Source organism: Diabrotica undecimpunctata, chromosome 5 (genome assembly GCF_040954645.1).
Source record: "Diabrotica undecimpunctata isolate CICGRU chromosome 5, icDiaUnde3, whole genome shotgun sequence".
NCBI lineage: Eukaryota > Metazoa > Arthropoda > Insecta > Coleoptera > Chrysomelidae > Diabrotica > Diabrotica undecimpunctata.
Window position 1 is genome coordinate 130,854,673 of NC_092807.1, and position 22,989 is coordinate 130,877,661.

The 22,989-nt window shown below is 35.9% G+C and overlaps 1 protein-coding gene across 1 annotated transcript in view; it reads right to left on the reverse strand.

The window, feature by feature from the left end:
- The window catches only part of LOC140441799 (uncharacterized), a 591,049-nt gene that overhangs the window by 63,556 nt on the left and 504,504 nt on the right, over positions 1–22,989 (reverse strand). Inside the window, exon 5 of the mRNA XM_072532720.1 lies at positions 11,406–11,621. Within this exon, the coding sequence (XP_072388821.1) occupies positions 11,406–11,621 (216 nt within the window). The remainder of the gene's footprint in view (positions 1–11,405; positions 11,622–22,989) is intronic.

A 22,989-nucleotide genomic window follows, 5' to 3' on the forward strand; every position in this document is an offset into this window, starting at 1 on the left:
CTGGTATAAACATGTTTAAGATAATATAATTATATTCAAATTTGTAACACTCTGTTTACACTCCTACTATATATAGGATGATATTCCGGAGACCGATATTAACAACTTCGTTATCATCGTTTAAGGGTTGATTATAGCGATAGGGCTTGTTGGCATAGCGAGCAGCTATTCATGCTGCGGGGTAACGTCACAAACTACGTTTAGTAATGATACCGATTCACAGCAAATTGCCTTCTAAAATTTCAGTTATAATACGTAGAAACGTAGTTTAAAAAACTATTGGGTTATATCTGTAATATATATAACTATAAAATCTACAATTTGGAAAGTTCGAAACCGTTTTTTATATTGTTTAACTAACCAATATTTTAATTTCACGTCACAACTACATAAAATATATAAAATAATGTGTTTTCTAATCCTTCGAAACTTCACTAAGGGTCAAAATATTAATAGAAGTTTAAAATTGAACTGAAAAGTAATATGTAATATATTTTTTATAACTATCTGTATTACTTAACTATATATATCTTTTTATTGTGAAAATATTTACAACCAGCTTCTACGTATAAGTTTTACACTATTTGTATTAAAAATGTCTTTTAAACAAATAATAAAGTAGTCAAAAGCTCTGAAATTATGTTTTTGTTATTTTTATACATTAGGTTTTTCCTGATATTGTATCATTTAGTTATACTAATCACTACTACAACTTTTTTTGCAATATCGTAGGAATGTGCACACTTAATTCACCTAATAAAGTAAAAACGTATTTTATTACATCCTTCTTAATAATCACCCGATCTCGATGAAATTCTCACAGCCCGTAGCAAGGTATTTGTAATACAAAATTTTGTAAAAAATAATTATTTGAACTTTTAGAAAATTGTGACAACATCAAACAAATTCTAAAGATTATCTCCAAAATATTCTTTATTACAAAAATTTTCAAGGTACTGAAACAAACGAGTTTTTTGTAGAATGATGTAACAAAGGTTATATGGTGGCCAATGAACAGTTTCTATTTCATTTGCGTCGATCTCATTAGTGGTTACACACAGATAACAAAAGACTGATTTTTAACCAAAAATCTTTATTCGCATTGTTTAAAACATATTGTTTGGATAATATACATGTAACAAAAAGGTAATATTTGGATAATATACATGTTACATAGTAAATTAGTTCACATATTCCGGGGAAAAAATAAAAAATAAAAATCGATTTTTCAAATATCTCGTAAATTGTTTAACATTTGTAATGGAAATAACACGTGGTTTTCTTAGATAAAGGCCTATTTTAAAAGAAAATTAAAGAAATCTACGAACCCCAAAAATATGGGAATTATGGTCTCCTAAATTCACCCCCAAAATTTATAATTTAATATTAAATTTTTATATTTTTGGCGGGTTCAAAATAATCTATTGAATTTTACTTACCAATTTAAAATGTGTGACTCTTTTACTAATGTTGAAAATGGAAATGGAAAACCGAACAATTTGGAAAAGCTATACAATATGTGTATCAGGGCAGTTTCTAAGTAGCTTTGTAGGTAAACAAAATATGATTATCGCAAAAAGGCATTCGAAAGGCATCAATGGCTTCTTCTGGTGACTACAGAAGTCACCAGAAGTCGAAACGTACAGAAGTCGTTGGGACTTAGGTCGGGGCTAAACGGTGGATGGTTTAACAAATCGATGTTTTGAAGTTCCGAAAACTCTATTGTATCTTGGACAGTATGAGCACTTGCGTTGTCTTGATGTAAGATGATTCGCCGTTGTATGTTTTGTCAGAGTTTCGTGATAACTTCTGGTAAACAAACAGTTATATACCAATCAGAAGTAACCATTTTTCGATTTTCTAGAGCAATTGTTGCCATATGACCAGATTTTAACACACAATTTGAAATCATTTTCTTTGACACACTTCGAGAACGGATCACTTTTGTTGGGTTTTCCTCAACGTTAAACACCTACACAGCGGATTGGCGTTTATTTTCCGATTCGTAGGAGTAAATCCAAGATTCATCGTCACTAATAATACTATAAACGTTTTTTGAGATATCTTTGTTGAATCACTCCAATGTTTTTCGACACCAATTGACTCGAACCGCTTTTTGCTCTTCTGTGATTAAATGAGGGATCAAATGGGAAACCAACTTCGTAGTACCCAGTTCTTCATGTAGGATCTTTGGATCGAGGTCTTTGAAATGTCCAAAGATGCCTCTACCTCCCGGTATGTTACAAACGGTTATACTTAATTAGCTGACGAACCGTATCAATGATTTACTATGTGACTGCTGTTTTGGGTGGACCTGGCCTGGATTATGTGTGATGCTTCATTCCTAAACACAGAAACCATTTCAGCCAGACATTGCTGTTCGGATAACCCTCTCGAAAATTTTAAGAAATCATTGCTCGAAAATGTTCTCGGCTAAGATCCATTTTTCGACCAACTTGCTAATTTCAAAAATTCATTGTATCTACACGACTTGTTGTATCGCAATGAATCTCTCGATTTATGTCAACAAAAGATTCAGGTTACATTTTGTGTAGGAAAACTAGCTAAATAGACTCTGTGTTACGATAAATATACTGGCCTAACTTTTATGACTAATTATTCTGTTTTATTGTAGAAATTTCGGTGGAAGTCTAGAACCAAAATTATGGTGAATGAGCCGGCTAAGCTTCTCGATCTTTCGATGCAAGACAATGCGATCTTTCGATGCTGTTCTAGTATATCAGGATTTCGTATATAAATACAACATTTTTATATGGAGGGCCAGTTAATACTCAAGACCCGCGCTCGCGAATTTGTACGTACGGATATAATAAATTATTGTCAGATAAGTTAATATAAATAAAGAAATAAATTAAATCCGTAAGTGTTATAAATATTGAACCTTTTAATAAATTCACAACAAATGGTGTCAGAAGTGGGATCGAACATAAATTAGACTTATAATAATAATACAAGTGAATATAAAATAAATTGTGAAAATGGCTACGATTTATGAGCTGACAGTGACTAATTTAAGAAGACATCTTGAAGACAGAGAATTAACTTCTACCGGAAAAAAGGCTGAGTTAGTCCAACGACTAAAGAACGCTTTGCTAGAAGAAGGACTAGATCCAGAGACTTATATATTTGAAGACAAACATGATGCTGTCCTCTCGTCGATTTCGAAAATTTCCGGCGACATCGCTTCGTTGGAAGACAAAGTTTCTAACGAGATTTCTTCGCTGGAAAGCAAAGTCTCTGCTAACATCTCTTCGGAAATCTCTAAAGTCACTTCTGAGATGTCTGCCCTGGACGATAGAATATCTTCATTAAAAAACCAAGTTGCTGCCGATATGTTAGCCTTCGAAGAAAAGATATGGAAAGAGATGGAAAAGAAGATGGAGGAAACAGGGACAGCAGAGAGAGGTAACAATCCGATTACAGTGGAGATAAAAGAAGACGAGACGAAATTTAAGTTGGAGACACGGCCGAAATTTGAAGGAAGTGGAGGTTCTATTCATGTTAAAGTCCCAACTTTCGACGGAAAATCATCATGGAACAACTACATGAAACAGTTCGAATCAGCCGCAAGAGCAAATGGATGGTCTGAAAAAGAAAAGGCTGTAAACCTGACTATCGCCCTTCGAGGAGATGCCTTAGATGTGCTTCAGACCATAGCCGTAGAGGAGACCGATGATTTCGAACAACTGAAGAAGAGGTTAAATATGCGATATGGCCACGAACATTTGGAGCATGTATATCAGTCACAGCTTAAAAATCGTAGACAGAAGAAAGATGAGGCTCTTCAAGAATATGAGGTAGATATTGCCAGATTAGTACGATATGCTTATCCAACAGCTCCCGAAGACATGATGGAAAAATTGGCCGTTCAAACGTTTATTGATGGTCTTCGTGATCATGAAATGCAGAGAACACTACGATTAGCTCGTCACAAGACGCTGGTTGATGTCTTATCCGCCGCTCTCGAATACGAGTCAGCTACGCAGGCCTCTGGCGGGTACAGTAAAGTTAGGACTGTAAAAGAGGAAGGAGATGAAGATAAACTTGACCAGCTCGTTAATATGATGAAAAGTATTACATGCAAGAAAACGAAGACCATAAAATCAAGAAACTCACCATCAGGAAAACCAGAACGAGTCGGCTTTAGGGGAGCAGCTTCGACCCGGAACTTTTCCAAAGACCCTCTTATACTAATAGCTTCTTTGAAATGTCGTGAAGATAGTGTATATGTGGATGGAGAAATAAATGGTAAAAGACATACGATGTTGGTGGATACCGGAGCGACCAGAACCATTATACGCCCAACAGTTATAAACAGCCGAAAGAAACTGTTACCAACGAGGTTACGACTTCGGACCGCTACAGGTGAAAATGCAAACATTCATGGAGAAATCCAGGTACAATTGGGAATTGGGGCAGAAAAGTTTGTCCATACTGTTATAGTTGCTGACATCGAAGAGGATGTTATATTAGGAATGGACGTAATGAATATGCATGGATTCCAATTGGATTTTAAGAATAAGGTAATCAAAGTTGGCAACGAGGAGGTATTTCTCCATCCACATAATGACAACACTGTGCAAGCAGCCATTACAGAAGATACAGTCGTGCCTGCGAGAAGCGAAACGATCATAGTAGCGCGACTACAGGGAATTGTAGACGAAGGGAGACCTGTTATGATGGAGCCTTGGAACCACGACGATGAGGTTGGCCGTGGAATCATAATTGGAAAGGAATTGGTGACTTCGGCTAAAGAAATTCCTGTGAGACTTATCAATGTCAACGACTACCCAGTGACCATAAAGAAAGAGACAAAAGTAGGAACTTGTGTACCTGTGACATCCATAATCCGTCAGGCGACAACATCTGATAATTCCAACGACAAATTCGACCAAATGGTTGCAGTTGCAGGACAGTCTCTAAATCAGATGGAGAAAAGGAAATTAAGGGAATTTCTTCGGCAGTATCGTGATATTTTCGTACCGAAAGGAGGAAAGACGGGAAGAACTACCGTTGTTAAGCATAAAATTGATACTGGTAATGCTAAGCCAATTCGTCAAACAGCTCGACGATTACCACAGGCGAAAAGAGAGGAAGCTGAAACGATTGTTCAGGAAATGAAGAAAGACGGGGTGATAGAACCTTCTACGAGCCCATGGGTCTCTCCGGTGGTCCTGGTTAAGAAGAAAGACGGAACGACGAGGTTCTGTGTGGATTACCGTTTGCTGAACAACGTTACCAAGAAGGATAGTTATCCTCTGCCTCGGATCGATGACACATTGGACACATTGGCTGGAAGTAAATTGTTTTCTACTTTGGATTTGAAGTCTGGATACTGGCAGGTAGAAATGGACCCAGTCGATAAAGAAAAGACAGCCTTCACCACAGGATCTGGATTGTGGCAATTCAACGTTATGCCATTTGGACTCTGTAATGCTCCTGCGACATTTGAGAGGCTTATGGAAAATGTGTTGAGAGGGTTATCTTGGAAAACATGCCTGGTTTATTTAGATGACATAATCGTCTTGGGGGAGACATTCGAAGATCATTTGAGGAATTTAGAAAACGTTTTTAATCGACTTAAAGCTGCCCAATTGATGCTAAACCCCAAGAAGTGCCAGCTATTTCAAGGTAAAGTCAATTATCTGGGTCATATAGTCAGTAAAGAAGGAGTGGCCGTGGATAAGGGAAAAATCGATTCCATTAAGGAATGGCCAAAACCAACTGACAAACATCAAGTGAGAAGTTTTCTTGGACTATGTACTTACTACCGGAGGTTTATTAAGAAGTTTGCAGATATCGCTAAGCCATTAACGCGACTTACGGAGGAAGCAAGAGATTACCGCTGGGATACAGACTGCCAAAATGCCTTTGAGACCTTGAAAAAGCATTTAATAACAGCACCAATTTTAGGGTATCCACTGCCAGAAGGAGAGTTCATCTTAGATACAGATGCAAGTAATGTGGGAATTGGAGGAGTGCTGTCTCAGATTCAAGGAGGACAGGAACGAGTCCTTGGATATTTTAGTAAAGTTCTTTCAAAACCTGAGCGGAATTATTGCGTCACGAGAAGAGAACTTCTGGCAGTAGTGAAATCAGTAGAGCACTTCTATCAATACCTCTATGGCAGAAAGTTTCTAATCCGAACCGACCATGCCGCCCTTAAGTGGTTGATGCAGTTTAAGAATCCAGAGGGTCAGATAGCCAGGTGGATCGAACGACTCCAAGAATACGATTTTAAGATTGAGCACCGGGCCGGAGCTAGCCACAGAAACGCTGATTCTCTTTCCAGAAGGCCATGCCCAGCAGAGTGTTCTCACTGCAACAAAACGGAATCCAAGGAAGCAGCAGTGCTAAGAACGACGATTGTCAACAACGACTGGACGCCTACTAAGATCAGGGAAGAACAAGAGAGAGATCCAGTTATACAAAAAATCCGAAAATGGAAAGAGGAAAACCGTCGACCACCTTGGCAGGAAATATCAAACCTATGCTCAGTAGTTAAGACGTATTGGGCCCAGTGGGACTCATTTATCATCGAAGATGGCTTGCTTAAACGAGTCCTGGAAAATGATGACGGTTCAGAGAAGAGAAGACAGTTGGTGATCCCAAAGAGCAGAATAGCCGAAGTACTTCGTCAGTTACACGACAGTCCATCGGGAGGGCATTTTGGTGTAAGGAAAACCCTTCAGCGAATTCGGGAACGGTTTTATTGGATGAACAGTTCCGACGACGTAAAAGACTGGTGTAAGAAATGTACTATTTGTGCTACGAGTAACGGGCTTCACCGAAAAAGGAGAGCTCCTATGAGACAATATAATGTTGGAAGCCCGTTTGAAAGAATAGCTTTGGACATCGCTGGGCCATTTCCAGAAAGTGAAAATGGAGGCAAGTACATGCTGGTAGTAATGGATTACTTTACTAAGTGGGTCGAGATTTACGCACTTCCAGACCAGAAGGCCGCCACCGTTGCAGATAAGTTGATCCAAGAATATATCAGCCGATTTGGAGTGCCTTTGGAGATCCATAGTGACCAAGGCAGGAACTTCGAAAGCGATCTATTCCAAGGAATATGTGATAGACTAGGCATGAAGAAAACAAGAATTACCGCGTATCATCCGCAATCGGATGGTATGGTAGAACGAATGAATAGGACAGTTGGCAAGTATTTGACAAAGATGGTGTCCGATCATCAGCGAGACTGGGACCAATACCTTCCGTTCTTCACAATGGCCTACAGATCTGCTGTTAACGAATCAACAGGCCAGACACCAGCCAAAGTCCTATTCGGACGCGAAATGCGACTACCTTGTGATCTCGAGTTTGGATGTAAACCTGGAGAAGATGTAGCAGGTGAAGATTATGTGATCGAATTACGAAGAAGAATGGACGATGTACATGAGTTGGTCCGTTCCCACCTTCAGATCGCTAGCGACAGAATGAAGAAACGGTACGATACACAAGCCGAAAAGGGTTGCTTTAAGAAGAACGACAAAGTATGGCTGTATAATCCCAAGAAGCGAAAAGGTTGTTCTCCCAAATTGCAGCAGTTTTGGGAAGGTCCATACCTCATTATGGAGAAGATCAACGATGTCATCTACCGAATAAGCAAGATTCCGAGGGGAAAGCCGATGATAGTACACCATAACCGGTTGGCGTCTTTCGAAGGTGACCACAACGTAGATGAAGAAGTGGAAGTAAACCAAGTCCAAGATGTGTCTGACCTCACGTTTGAGGAATTCATGGGTGCCTATGGAGGTACCGGTAAAGCGAGACATGGTGTTACCACTGAAGAAAAGCAAGATCTACTCGCGCTCCCCGATGACTACTCGCTGGCCCTTACCATCCCGGCCAGTATCAAAGACGCACCAGGGTTGGCATCCGTCTTTCGAAGGAAGTTTGGTCGAGTTGCAGAACTTCAATGCCAAGTGCCAGCTCCCGGTAAAACCTTGAAACTCCAAGATGCATCACGTTACCTTTTCTACCTGGTAACAAAAGACACTGCCCGTGACCAACCTACCTACCGAGATGTATGGGAAGCCTTACTTCAATTGAGAGGGCACGTACTAGAGTCCGACGTGCAAAAGTTAGCCATGCCAAAGTTGGAGTGCCGCCAATTAGATTGGAGGGTTATCCGAAATATGGTGGAGGAGATCTTTAAAGACACCGAAGTCCAGGTGTTAGTCTGTTGCAATCCGCATAGTTACTGGTGCGGAGAGAAAACCGTCCCTTGTCATTTTTATACAACTGGAAGTTGTAAAAGAGGGTCCAGTTGCCGATACCAGCATACAGTTCCGGTTCCAGTCCCGACAAGGTTCCAGGAGGAACCATCTTTTAAGAGGGGGGCAATGTTACGATAAATATACTGGCCTAACTTTTATGACTAATTATTCTGTTTTATTGTAGAAATTTCGGTGGAAGTCTAGAACCAAAATTATGGTGAATGAGCCGGCTAAGCTTCTCGATCTTTCGATGCAAGACAATGCGATCTTTCGATGCTGTTCTAGTATATCAGGATTTCGTATATAAATACAACATTTTTATATGGAGGGCCAGTTAATACTCAAGACCCGCGCTCGCGAATTTGTACGTACGGATATAATAAATTATTGTCAGATAAGTTAATATAAATAAAGAAATAAATTAAATCCGTAAGTGTTATAAATATTGAACCTTTTAATAAATTCACAACATCTGGAAGGTCGAAGCTCAACTAGCACAACTGATGATGATAATGGCACTGGAACTCCTTCCAGAGATTTCTTCAATTGCATCCAAAATCTTCTTATCGTCTGTATTCACGTTTGAACGACCACTTACCAAAAAGGTTCGGTGGGAATATACCTGTTCCCGGTAAATGACATTTAATTGCACTGACACAATTTAGCCTGTCAAAACGTATCCAGGCTTAAATGTATATCTGCCATTTATGACAACCTGTATGCCATTGTAATAGAAAATTGTGTGTTTCTTAATAACATTAAAAGCAAACTAACCAGAAGCTCAGACAGCAAATATTTAGAATATTATTGATGCTACTATTTCAATAATATCCGTAGAAACAACAAGCTCAATATAAAATTTTGTATGTATAATATTAAAGAGGTAATCCCAATACACGGCTTTTCGAAAAAGTAGTACGATACAAAAATTTTACATAACATTGAACTAAACTAATAGCTCCACAAAAATAATTTAATTTAAAGTACACACAAAATTTGGGAAGTTTACAGGACTGAGATGCACTGAGATGCAATACCTGTTAATTTTCAATATACATTGTCGAAACAATTTGGATCAAAGATATGCAGAAAAAATTCGATTTCATTCTGTATTTCCAATTACAATTTTGCAATTGTAAGTTTTTTTGTGTGGCCATAGGCCATAGTCCAATAATAGTCCTACAGCAATTCGACATCTAAACATTAATATTTTGCTTTGCTTGTACAACTCAAATTCTATTACTTTTTCGCAGAAATGGCGTGCTTTAATCAAATTAGATTACCAACATTATGGTCCAGGTAAAAATCTACGAAATGGGTTTTATAGCTTTTCAGTAATATGAGTATCAAGTATTCATCTGGTATTCAATTTATTGTTTTTACAAGCATGTTTGATACGCGTTGTATAAAAAAGTTTTCTTAATTCTGCTCTCTGTCATTTTTACTTGAGTAGTAGTAAAGTAAGTTTCCTTTTCCTGTCTTTCTTTTATCACTGTAAATCAGAAAATATTCAAACATAAATATCATAGAGCTTTTGACATTCGTTTTTTAATACAATTATTGATTTGGTAATCAATGAATTCTATTTAATTAGATTAAAAACTAAATAAAACATATTTAACGTGTTTGTTAACTGAAATAAACTTTAGAAGGTTAACTTTTCAAAGATAACAAGGCAACTTACTGATATACGTATTAAAAGTACTACTGTAGAGGGACTATATTCTAGCACCAGATAGCAAAGAGTACAGCTGCTTGCAATCATTGCATTAGGAATAAGAGCCATACCACATACTAACAGCTTAAAATGTCACTAATTTTGTCAACTACATCATGAAAATGGTCCATAAAGATGTAGAAAGACAAACAGTAAAGAAAAATCAAAAAATCACAAAAAATTGTCCAAAACCTACAGAAATGTTTACTAAATTAAAGTAGATACGGACAAAAAATATTAGTCACAAAAATACAACACAAGTAAGCGATTAGCTAGCAAAATAAAAAAAAATCAATATACAGGTACAGGTACTTTGTAGAAATTTGACTGCTAAAATCTTTTTAATAAATATACTAAAGAGTGCTATCGGACTTTAAAAGTTTTAGGTTTGGAACACTGATTGTTTTGCAATATGTATTTTTAGTATTGTAATGAATAAAAAATAATTTAGATCATAAATACGATAAAGCGTAGAAATATTCGAAAAACAAAAGTAAAATATTATATACTTTTAACAGCATATTTATCCTTTTTGTTTGTAATCTCGAATTTTGGGGATCCACATAATCAATCGATACTAATCAAGCATCATCTACCGCACTTAAATTTATCGTATACCAACTATCTAGCGTTCAAAGTTTTATAGAATGTCTTGATAGCAACTCTGTTGTACGTCAGATAGTAGTTTACCATTCGGTTTTAGCCTTTTCTCGATATTTTCCCAGAGTCATGACTAACATTCGCAATTAATCAACAGCATCTAAAGCTATTAGCTAAAGCTAAAGCTTCTAAAGTTTTTGTATGGATATGTATTATAAGAATGTATCCCAGATATCTTTACAATACTAATCCGTTTTATACTGCGCCATTTAAATTTTAAATTGTTCGTTACTTTCTGTTTTAATTTTGTGGTAAATTTGTATGGTCGGTATGTAAAATTGGTTAGGAAAGCTAGTTAACAAAATAATTTTATCAGAATTCTGAAAACACACAAAAACTCCATATAAAATACATAAAAAACTTAGTGAATTATAAAATTTACAGCTTTATTGTATTCATACTCAAAACTAAATTTCAGATTGTTAAATTAATCTATGAAGACGTATATATGTTTTTTACAAATTTACATATTGCTTTTTTACCAGTTTCCTCTAGAATGAAAAAATTATGATCTATGGAAATATCAAAGCGTTACTAAATTATAAGTAAAACTAAAAAATAAGTTATGAACAAGATATTAAAGGACCATCAACTATTATAAATAGCAGATATAGTTTTAAAACAAACTTTAAATTCTACTTCTGTATCCTGTAGTATCACTAATAACATATAAAAAAGGTAACGTCCATAAAGGTACGTTCTACAAGGAACTAAGGGAAGACGAAACAAAATAAAAAATATATAAAAATAGCTGGCGTGCGCAGCACTAAGATTGCGTAGCATACCGCGCTAGCCCGCGACTGTGCGGCCTTGATTTGGGCTTGGAGGTGCAGAGGGGGATGGAAATAGCGGCAGGGGTCGCGGTTACAGCGGCCCTTGACTGCGTCCATGCAGACAGTGACAGTACCGTCCTCGTTGGCAGTCACAGAGTCGGCGGGATGCGCAAAGCGACATTCCGACTCGGCGCGCTTGCACGCCCCGCGCTGGAACTCACGGCACACCTACAGCAGATCCCGGCAAAAAATCAGCGCAAGCTGCCGCTGCGAGTATATGTTTTCTTTTCTAGGTTCTTAGCGCAGCAACTCAAATGTATGTTTACATGGAATCAAAGGTAACTACAGTAAAGCAGGACGCATCCTTAATATACTTAAGTAAGTGGCTTATATTACACCATGTCATACATTGAACAAAAAAACTCTTGGGCTGCACAGGTTTTTATTTGTGCCGTTTTCTATTATTTAAAAGTTTCAATGTAACATTTCCATTAGTCCACATCAAAGAGCGTTTTAAAAATATTAATATAAAAAGAGTTTTTAAACTATAATACTGTTTTTATTTTAAAATATACTTAATATTCGTTCAGTAAATTGCATCAAGAAGCAATTGTTTTATAAATAACTATTTCAGCAAAACTCATTTATTCTTTAAACTCAAATTGGTATAAGACAATTTGTAATGTATGGATCAGAATTATGAAATACAGGATGTCCAGAAACTCTCCTGACAAACAAAGACTGGAGATTCCTCAGATAATTTTAAGACAATTTAACCCCGAAAATGCTTCCTAACGGAGCTGGAGCTCTTTGTAGATGGCGCCTTGTAATTATTTTTTTTTTAAATAGCTCCAGAACGCTTCTGTTTAGAAAAAGTAAAACTGGTACGATTATTTATCCTCCAGAGTTAAATCGATTTCATTAATTGTGAATTTCTAGTACCGATCATAGACGTCCGTTTTGGATAGGTCAACGGTTATTTTAACGCATAACTTTTTTGTCTTTACCTTTTAAGCATTTACGATACTAGATTATTAATTTTTCAGGTATTCTAGTACTAAAAGGTACTTTTATCTTAAGTTGAGAGGATAAACCGTTTTCTCTTCTTCTTCTTAATGTACCCCTTGCCTAAGAACATTGGCGATCATCATGGCTCATTTGACTCTATCTGCAGCAGTTCTGAAAAGTTATATTGACGTTTTCCCACTCCATTATCTCAGATTCTTCAGCCAGGACGTGCGTCTTCTCCCCGGTCCTCTTTTGCCTTCCACCTTTCCTTGTATGACCAGCCACATCAATTCGTATTTCTCGTTTCTTAGTATGTGACCAAAGTAGCTCATTTTTCTTCTCTTTATAGTGTTGAGTATTTCTTTATCTTTTTCATTCTTCGTAGCGTTTCCGCATTTGTTATGTGTTGTGTCCAAGATATTTTCCCCATTCTTCGATAACACCACATTTCAAAGTTAATGAGTTTTTTCTCTGTCGCCTCTGTGATTGTACAGGCCTCAACTTTATACAACAGGACAGAGAACACGTAGCATCTCAATACTCTAGTTCTAATTTCGATGTTGAGTTTTCCATTGCATAATATTGCTTTCATCGTATTAAAAGCACTTCTAGCTATCTCAATACGCCGTTTTATTTCCGTACTTCTATCCCATTCTTCATTTAGTTCGCAACCCATGTACTGATATCTATGCATCCTGCCTAAAAGATTTCCTTTAGCATAAACAATGTCTTCCCCAATCTTGTTCTTGCTTACCACCATGATTTTTGTTTCATTTGTATTCAGTGCCATTCCATACCTTTCGCAGTATTGGGTAATGCGATCAACCAAGATCTGTCGTCCTTCTCTGCTGTCCGCAAGGAGTGTTGTGTCATCTGTGTATCCAAGATTATTCAGAAATACTCCGTTAATAAATATGCCTTCATTTACGTCTTCTAATGCCTCTTTAAACAATTCTTCTGAATACATATTAAAAAGTAAAGGGGAAAGCACACATTCTTGTCTTACTCCACGATTTATAGGTATTTCTTTCGATTTTTGTTGGTCTATTCGTATTACGGCTTTCTGAAATCGGTATAGATTGGTAATGATTCTCACGCCTTCGTCATCTAATTCTGTGTTCTGCAGTATTTTTGCCATTCTTCGGTGTTGTACTTTGTCGAAAGCTTTTTCAAAATCGACTAGACATATGAAAACGTCGCAATTGACATCTCGACATCGTTCGATTGGTGTTTGTACAGTAAATAATGCTTCTCTGGTGCCAAAGCCTTGTCTGAATCCCAATTGGTTTTCAGCTATTCTATCATCTAGCTTTTTATAAATACGTTCGTGTATCACTCGTAAGAACACTTTTAGAATATGGTTCATCAGGCTAATTGTCCTGTGCTCTTCACATAAGATTTCTGTAGATATTTCATCTGGTCCCATGGCTTCCTCATTTTTTATACGTTTTAGCGCTTTCTCAATTTCGTCTTTGGTGATTGTTGGCCAATTTCTTCCTCTTAGTTCAATGACCCCAATTTTCTCGTCGTCTTCGAATAGCTATTTTATGTATTTCCGTTTTTATAACCGTTTTCTAGAAAAATCGATTTTAAAATTTTTCGTTTTTTCGTCATGAAAGTTAAATTAATATTTTTTGCACTAGTTATCCGTGACCTGTCAACAGAAATATCTTATACAATGAAAATTTATATTCTTTTCCTTTTACAAAGGCACAAGCACTTCTACAAGAAGATTTTCCTGCTCGTAAAGAATTCGCTAGATAGTTACAAAATCAAAAAAAAAAATCAAAGTGAAAATTTTTTTTGTTGGTGACAATCCCTACGTTGTTCAATAATTTAAGCATCAATATAGGTTTAGCATAAACGTCTGGATATGAGTAGTTAACGATTATCTACTTGGGCCTGTGGAATTTCCTACTCGTTTAAATGTTGCTGGTTACTTACATTTCCTGCAAAATGTTTTACCTGATTCGTTAGATGATGTGCCTTTAAATATTCGGCAAAACTTGACTTACACGACGGCTATCTGGCCAACTGCAGCAGGAATGTACGAGACTGTCGTAATAATACCTACGAATACCACTGGATCGAAAGAGGCGGTCCACTTGATTGGCCAGCAAGGTCTCCGGATTTTAATCCTTGCGATTATTGTGTTTGGGGATACATAAAAGCATTTGTTCAGTCCATTCCGATACAAAATCGTGCACAACTGTAGCTAAGGATACAAGATGCTTACAACAAATTTAGAAATACAACAAAAGGGCAAATTTATGCGTAGAGGTAATTTATAAAATTATTTAAGGTACCTATTAATTTAACTTTCATGACAAAAAGAAAAACGAAAAAGTTTCAAATCGATTTTTCTAAAAAACGGTGGTATCCTACCGACTTAAGGTGAGAGTACCTTTTAGCACAAGTATACCTGAAAATTTAATAATCTACTCTAAAGAATGCTTAAAAATTAAAGACAAAAACAATATGCGTTAAAATAACCGTTGACCTACCCAAAACGGATGAATATGACCGGTACTAGAAATTCGCAATGAATGAAATCGATTCAATTCTGGATGATAAATAATCGTACCAGTTTTTGTTTTTTAACTAGAAGCGTTCTGGAGGTATTAAAAAAAACTAATTACAAGGCGCCATGTTCAAAGAGCTCTACCTCACTTAGGAAGCATTTTCGTACTAGGTGAATTCTGTTAAATTGTCTTAAAATTGTCTGAAGAATCTCAGGTCTTCGTTTGTCAGGAGAAATTATCCGATTTCTTAGCATTTTGATTCTGCTCTAAATATATTTCGTGCATCCGTTCGGTCTACTAATTTTCGTAATTTTTTTCATTTATTTAATAGTAATGAGAAATAAAAATTTTTTGGACTAAAAAGACATTTGAACACCATTATTTTCTGTTTACTAGGACATAGTGAGGCCTTGTTCACCAATTAAGATCGTCGTATTAGATCAGTTATGTTATAATACAGTTAAAAAAATTAAATTATTATATAGGTACATTTTTAAAGTAAAAACAGTACAAATAACTCTTAATTTATTTTATGTTAGACACGGCACAAAGCTGGGGTTCGTTCGGAAAAATAGTCCCGTGAGCTTTTTTTTGCATAATCACTTTTCTGAGATACTCAAAAATAAGGTTCAAGAGGTGGCTCAGGCGAAAAGTTGTTTACATTATTTTAAAATATTATAAAATAAAACAAAATAGTTCTCTTAGAATTTTTCTGCAAATTTGATGGTTTTCAAATTATAAACAATTTAAAACTGAAAAAGCTCAAAATTACGATTTTCAAGGCTCGAGAACACAAGTATAAAATATTATTTTTGAAATCATCAAGTGCCTAAATTTGTCATTTGTTATATCACTTTGCGTTATGTTTTAGTTTTAAATTATTTATAACTCGAAAAAGATCAACTTTAGAGAAAACTTACAATAGACCTTTTTTGTTCATAATGATCCAAACAACCTAAAAAATTTTTTTTCGCCTGGGCGACCTCTTGAACCTTATTTTGGAATATCTCAGAAAGTGATTATGCACAAAAATATCATAGGAATATTTTTCCGAACAAACCAGAGTTTTTCGCCTTGTCTATGTATGAAATTCTAAAAACGAAAGTTGTATCTTTTACGTTTAATTAGACATTTAGTAGACTAATGAAAAATAAATTATACAATGTATCTGCTTAAGTAAAAACTTTCGTCTATTTTTCACCCCATCTCCACATTTACAAAATACTACCATAAAAAATTAGCATATATTTTACTTCACGTATTAAAGATACCGATGATAACCATCGTTCATAAATTTATAATGTTCCATAAACAGTATAAATTTACAAGCTCAACTTTTATTATCAAGATTTTTTAGATGTCAAGTCGTAATTAATATAAAAACAAGTGAATAGAATCCGTTTCTTAGTTGTACTGAAAATACATCACATTTTCAACATAGTCACGACGCCATTTTAACAACTGAAGTTATAATTCTAAATAAAATCATAAAATACTTGAGCAAAAGATGTTGGCTTCTTTTATTTTAAACTGTTTTCTGCCAATTTTCAGTCTACTCCATGAATTTGTGGACATTCTGGTTTGGTATTGAAGCATTGACTTATGATATAATGTGATCATAGAGATAATAGTAAATTCTTTCAGTAAGTATTGTCAAAAACAAGGAAAAATCGACTTATAATTGGCAACATTATAATAATCAAATATAAAACTGGAACCATGTGGAATCCAGATGGACCGCAGCATTTGCATTTTCATTTGTAATTAAGGTTAACGTTATTCTTTCATTTAGATAAATTAATTGAAGCATTAAATGACAGTCGCATTGATAGCCGTTATTCCCGATTAGTATGCAATATTTATACAAATGTGACAAGTTATAAAAATACACGAAAACTGTAACAAAATCAAAATTCAAAGAGGTGCCAGACAGGGTGACACACCATCATCAAAGCTTTTGATAACAGCTCTAGAACGTGATTTTTAAACCCTGGATTTGGATCATAAAGGGATAAGTGTCGAAGGGGAAAGACTACACGATCTGGGTTATACTAATGACATACCTTTGATAGGAGATGACCTAGGCGAAATCTACATCATGTTAGAAGAATTGGACTATCAGTCCAATTCTTCTAACATGAAAGAATATAAAAGAGAATAACTTAAAGAGAAATCAGTTTCAAAATAAATATCCGTAAAACAAAATACACAACGAAACTAGCGTCCAGTAACAATTTAAAAATTTAGAAAGACGACGTACAACTTGTTGATAAATACATATAAGTACCTTGGACAAGAAATTAGAATAGCCAAGGACAATTAAATAGGTGAGGTATCAAAAAGAATAGCACATGGATGGGATGCTTATAGAGCTCTTAAAAACGTATTTAAAGTGTTCTGCCAGTAATGACATACAGTGCGGAAATATTGTCTCTAACAAAAAACGATGCTCTAAAACTAAGAGTAGCACAAAGAACGATGGAGAGTTAAATGAGAAGAGTAACATTAAAAGACAGGATCACAAACGAAGACCTACGAAAAAGAACCAGAGTTCCAGATGTTGCAAACAGAGCTTGCAGATTGAAATATAGATGAGCTGAGTACGTGGCGTGGATGAAGGATGGAAGGTGGACACGAAAGTTAACCGAATAGACACCAAGGACAGATATACGAAACAGAGGAAGACCATCTACACTATGTTAAAATAAGCTGGGGATGACCAAAAATTAAATCTATACTGCACCTTGCACTCTAAATACAAACAGGAGAGGTCTATGTACTGCAGTCGACTTAAAACGAGCCGATGATGGTGAGATTCTTTCATCAAATCCATTAAATACTGTTGATTTAATGGATTTAAATGTTGATTTATTTATGTCTAAATGCAAAAAATCGTGGATGGACCTTACCTGGCCTTTGTTTCGGTACAGATCAAGTAGGGTTTAAACTACTCCATTTTGACAGCAGGTACTCAAGACGGAAAACCTGCTGCAGGTACTTCAGCATGTTGACAAAAATGATAGCAGGCACCCAAGATGGCAAATTTTCGCATTATAGCTTAAACGTAAGGTGATATCTTAATGAAAGTTTCCTAGGCAATGGATCTGATAAAGAATCTTTATTGAATGGCCAGCAAGATCCCGCGATTTAACTGCCCTGAAGATCTTTATAAGGGGTTATTTAAAAAACAAGATTTATAATACCATTTCTGCTTCTTTGGAAGAACTAAGAAGACGCACGTTAAGTACAAGGTAGAGGAGAGAACTTCGGCGCTGACAAGGATTATGCCCAATGTAAGAGGAGCAGGATCTACCAAAAGGAAAAATTTATTGGAGGTGGTCCACTCTACTGTACTCTATGCGGCACCGGTTTTTCAACAAGTGCTTAACATCAAAAAATATAGGAGAATGCTGGAGAAAGCCTGAGGGTAGCACGTGCATACAGAACAATATCAACGGTAGCCATACAAGTGAACGCAGGGATGTTACTCATACACCTGATGGTGAACGAAACGGCAAGGATGATGGCCGAAGAGAAGGATGAGCAGGAAAACATAGTAACTAGGAATAACAGCAGAACGGAGTGGCAGAAATAATGGACGAACGAGGGCGGCCTGGACGATGGTATTAATTCTAAATATTACAGACTGGATGAAATTAGGCGACAGAGACACTAGCTACTTTTTCACTTAGTTCCTAACAGGGCACGGCTTCTTCAGGTACTACATAGAAAGAATAGGAAAGGTAGCAGATGGAAACTGCATAGAATGTGGAGTGTCTCGATACGACCGAGCACTGTATTCGAGTGCAGGATTTTCAATGACAACACAAATGAAATACATAGGAAGGTAGGTAGAATAAGCGCAAATACAATAATGCAGTTAGCAATGAGGAGAAAGCCTAAATACAAGGCAGTAACTCAAATCGTCAGAAATAAGGAAATACTAGAGAGGAATCTGCAGCAAAGGTAAGAGAGAGAGAGAGAGAGAGAGAGAGAGAGAGAGAGAGAGAGAGAGAGAAAGAAAAGGCGGGTTATTCATCTACCGCATGATTATTTCAGTTGAGGTGGTGGACTTTTGGTAGACAGGGAGCTATGGTTGCATCTGTGAGCAATACTCCTCTGAGAGGGCTGCGTGCGGTTGGAGCCTTCCACCCTGATTCCAACACACAACAGGTCATACTTAACGGGACACGGCCTGGTATGGTCTTTAGAAGATTTACCACATCCTACCCATACAAAAAATGTTTCCTATTATTCTTGCAATTCTTGTTTTTTAAGGTAGTTTTTGGCGCGAAATTGGACAATTTAGAGAAATTTAAAATTGGAACTAATAAAACATAGGTGTTACGTTAGTTTTTAAGGGGTATATTACTTCCTATAAACTGATACTTTTTCACTTTTTGGAAGCTCTTCCAAATCTTCCTTTTTTTGTTATCATCTTTTCTTCTCTTCATGTAACTTCTTCTTTGTCATTCTTTTTCCATTGTGCTTTAGTTTCCCATATCTTTTTAATCGGTATTTTATTTTTCAGTCGCTGCAGATGACACCACCAACTTAACACACCCTGCCATCGACTCTATTTTTAATTCATCTCTTACAACATTGTGTTTTACCCGGTCTCTTTTAGTCACTTCCAGTACCCTTCGTAAATTTCTCATCTCCCTTATTTTGGTGTTGCTTACTTAGTACCCAGGACTTACACCCTGCGTAAGAATTGGTCTATATCCTATCCTATCCTATTGGTCTATTATATAAGGAGCGAATGATCCCTGTGCCAATCTTATCTTGTAAACCATAATATAAACTAATAAATTTCAAGTTTCAGTAACGTATTTATTAAAAAGTCAGATCATTTTACAAGGAAATCACACGGTAAGCAATACACAATTTGACATCTAGTTTTTAGTTCTATTGTTCTATTGTCGGCTTTTTCAGCGATTCAGTGGTACAATCCCTAAAAATAACAGGCGATTGACATTTTGCAAGATAATATTAAATGTGACAAGAAACTTTTGATTCGATGAAAAGGATTTGAAAATGAGGCATTACTTTTTATATTATAAAAAAAATTATTAAATATTGTCTTACAAAATGACGCCCGTCAGCCATTCTTAATGATTAACTCAGTGAAATGTCATAAAAATAATGAACTGGTGGTTTAATTCAGTAAACTAAACATGCAATAATTTACGTTTTACGATTAAAAAAATAGGAAATGGGAGGAGATAAATGATTAAACCTTTGTTCGTGAGCAATACTTCAATTTGTATGTAACTATATAATAAAACAAATATTACAACAATGACAGATACAGTTTGAAATAAAACATAACTAAATCATTAAACCTTAGAAGTGGGGTTTATTTAAAAATAGGGCTTTTAAAACTGGCGTCATGATGTACTAATGTGGCGTATTACTCAGCGATCGATCAATAAATAGCGACCTATTCATTATACCAAAACATCTAAATTTGATGGGTAAACATATTCATAAACCAAAATGGCCGAAAAAAGCTCGTATCGTGGAAAATATACGACCTAAAATCCTTTTCCTAAAATATTCCTTCATAAATAATTCAACAAACGGTTTTATAAACGTATTCTTTTAGCTGGAGATGGTCAACAATGTGAGTTGCTGCGTTAAAAAACTTACGGATAAAGAGCCTATGCTATTGAATGATCATTTAATTCCTTTTTTGTTTGAATGATATGTTGCTGAACGTTGATCTTGGCCATATCTCTTATACTGCCGAGGGTAAATGTAAAATTCGAAAGAGTAGCTAAAACTTTTTGTTTAAATGTTTAAGGGTCCACAAAATACACTTTTTCTTTTATTTTCATTATTTTGCTATTATACTATTATGATAAAGATTAAGCGATATTTTTAGTAATAAGTTTGTGAGAAATAAGTACCGCAAAGCAAACTTTTTTAACAAATATCTGCTTTTTTTAAAATCACCTTTTTAACATGATTATGTTATATGTTGAGAAATATATTAAATATAAAAAAATACCGTTTTTCATCATACCTTTTTACTTAAATCTCTTAAAAAAATTGAAATAAAAATAATACTTATATTTAAATTAACATTTCCAGAAGATACAACTAAACTTTAAATAACTAACCTTTGTTATACATAGTTTTTGGACCAAAACGATACACGCATTATCAGGAACTACGACAACATTCTTGAAACACGCAACGACACGTCGATTTTTGATTAAAGAGGGTCACATTTTTCCGTTATTTTCGATTATTTTACTTTGACCATAAATCCGGGGTAAGAATCACCCCAAAATTTTGAATGGCAATGGGGATCAACTAAGATATCGTTTTTTTAAAGCCCTTAGATAGATTAGTCTTTAAATTTTTAAATTCGGTCCAGTGCTTTATTTTATTTATTTAAAACGAAATAAATTTTAAACTTCAAATCAGACGAACTAGCGTCTAAGCTATTTTGAAGAACAATTTTCATCCATGTAAATCACACTTACAGCAGGAACCTCATTGGGGCGATTATGATCACCGTTACCAGTTTTGTAAAATAATGTGTGAGCAAGCAGTGACCGATCCACAGTTTCTTATAATATATGTTTCTCCCATTAATACACTTTTTTCATAAATGGGACTGTAAATAGTCATGGCCTCATTTAAACTCCAAGATGGGTGATCGACTAGTGAGATACCTTTTGTACCTGGCAATTTGACTGGCGAAATGTATTTAGAATTACTGGAAGACGTTATTAATCCTGCTTTGACTGACTTTTTCTTCTTCTTCTTCTTTTTATATAGACAGGACACTGTGTGTTTTTCAATGTGCCTCCAGTAAGTTGTTGTTCCATCGTTTTCGTGGCCTTCCTACAGATCGTTTTCCTATTGGGGAACCGTTTCTTGCGTCTTTACTACTCTATTTGTTGTCATTCGGCTTATATGATCGTTTCATTCTACTCTTCAATTTCTTACCCAGTTCTTTATGTTCTTCTGTTCTTCTCGTTCTGTCCCATAGTGTCTTACCATCAATTTTTCTAAGTGTTTTCATCTCTGCTGTTTCTAACATCCTTTTTGTCCCCCCCTCTTTATAGAGGGGGGGGGTCAGCAATCTTCAAAAGACATCTCAGTTCAGGACGCCGCCTGACTAACTTTAGTGCATGATTCGTTCTTCGTACTCCCGGTGATAGTTCCCGAGGTACTTTAAAATGCCCTCCCGTCGCCGAGTCTACGCCGAACGCCTACCTGCTAAACCAGACCCTCTGTCATCCAGCGATCCGGAAGTGGAATGGCCGCTGTGAGGCCGGCATCACTTCCGAATCACTACCTTTATTCATTCATTCCCCATTCATACACATCCACACTCTATTCATCAGCAAGGAGGCTTCCTGTCTCGTTCCAGCAGTCTTTCTTCCTCTTCCTTTTTCTTGATCACTGCACGGATATAGCTGTGTATGTTAGTCCAAACTAATTTATTTTTAATCATTCTCTCAATCATTTCTCTCACTGTAATAAAATTCACACCTGTCTCCCTCTCCATTCTGTTCCTTTCGACTATCCATCTGCTGCAATCTAACATCGCATGTGTTGGTGGTTCATTATCGTCACCTTTAGCAAATAGGGATCGAAAGTAGGCTACCCATGTTTTGACTGACTGATATTGAAAATAAATAACAATATGATGAAGATAATTTGACTTTTCCACAAACCAACGCTCCCCCGAATTATTCATTACTTGTTCGTCAATATTTAGACCAACATTTTCCACAGCATTATATTGGGAGAGAAGCAGCATCAAATGGAATAATCCATCATAATATTTGCCTCCCCTGAATTTCTTTTTGTGGAAACACCTAAAAAATAAAAGTTCCAGAACACCACCCGCATCTTAAGAAGATTTACGTCAATAAATTTTCAACGAATGCCCGAAACCGAAACCGAAACCTTTATCATTGTATAGTTACCAAAAGTCATCAGTTTCAACATTGGGTCAACTAAAAAATAAGTAACCCGCTAAAAATATTAACTTTAGAATGCATTTTTTTTAATAAATTAAATAAAGTATTAGACCGAATATA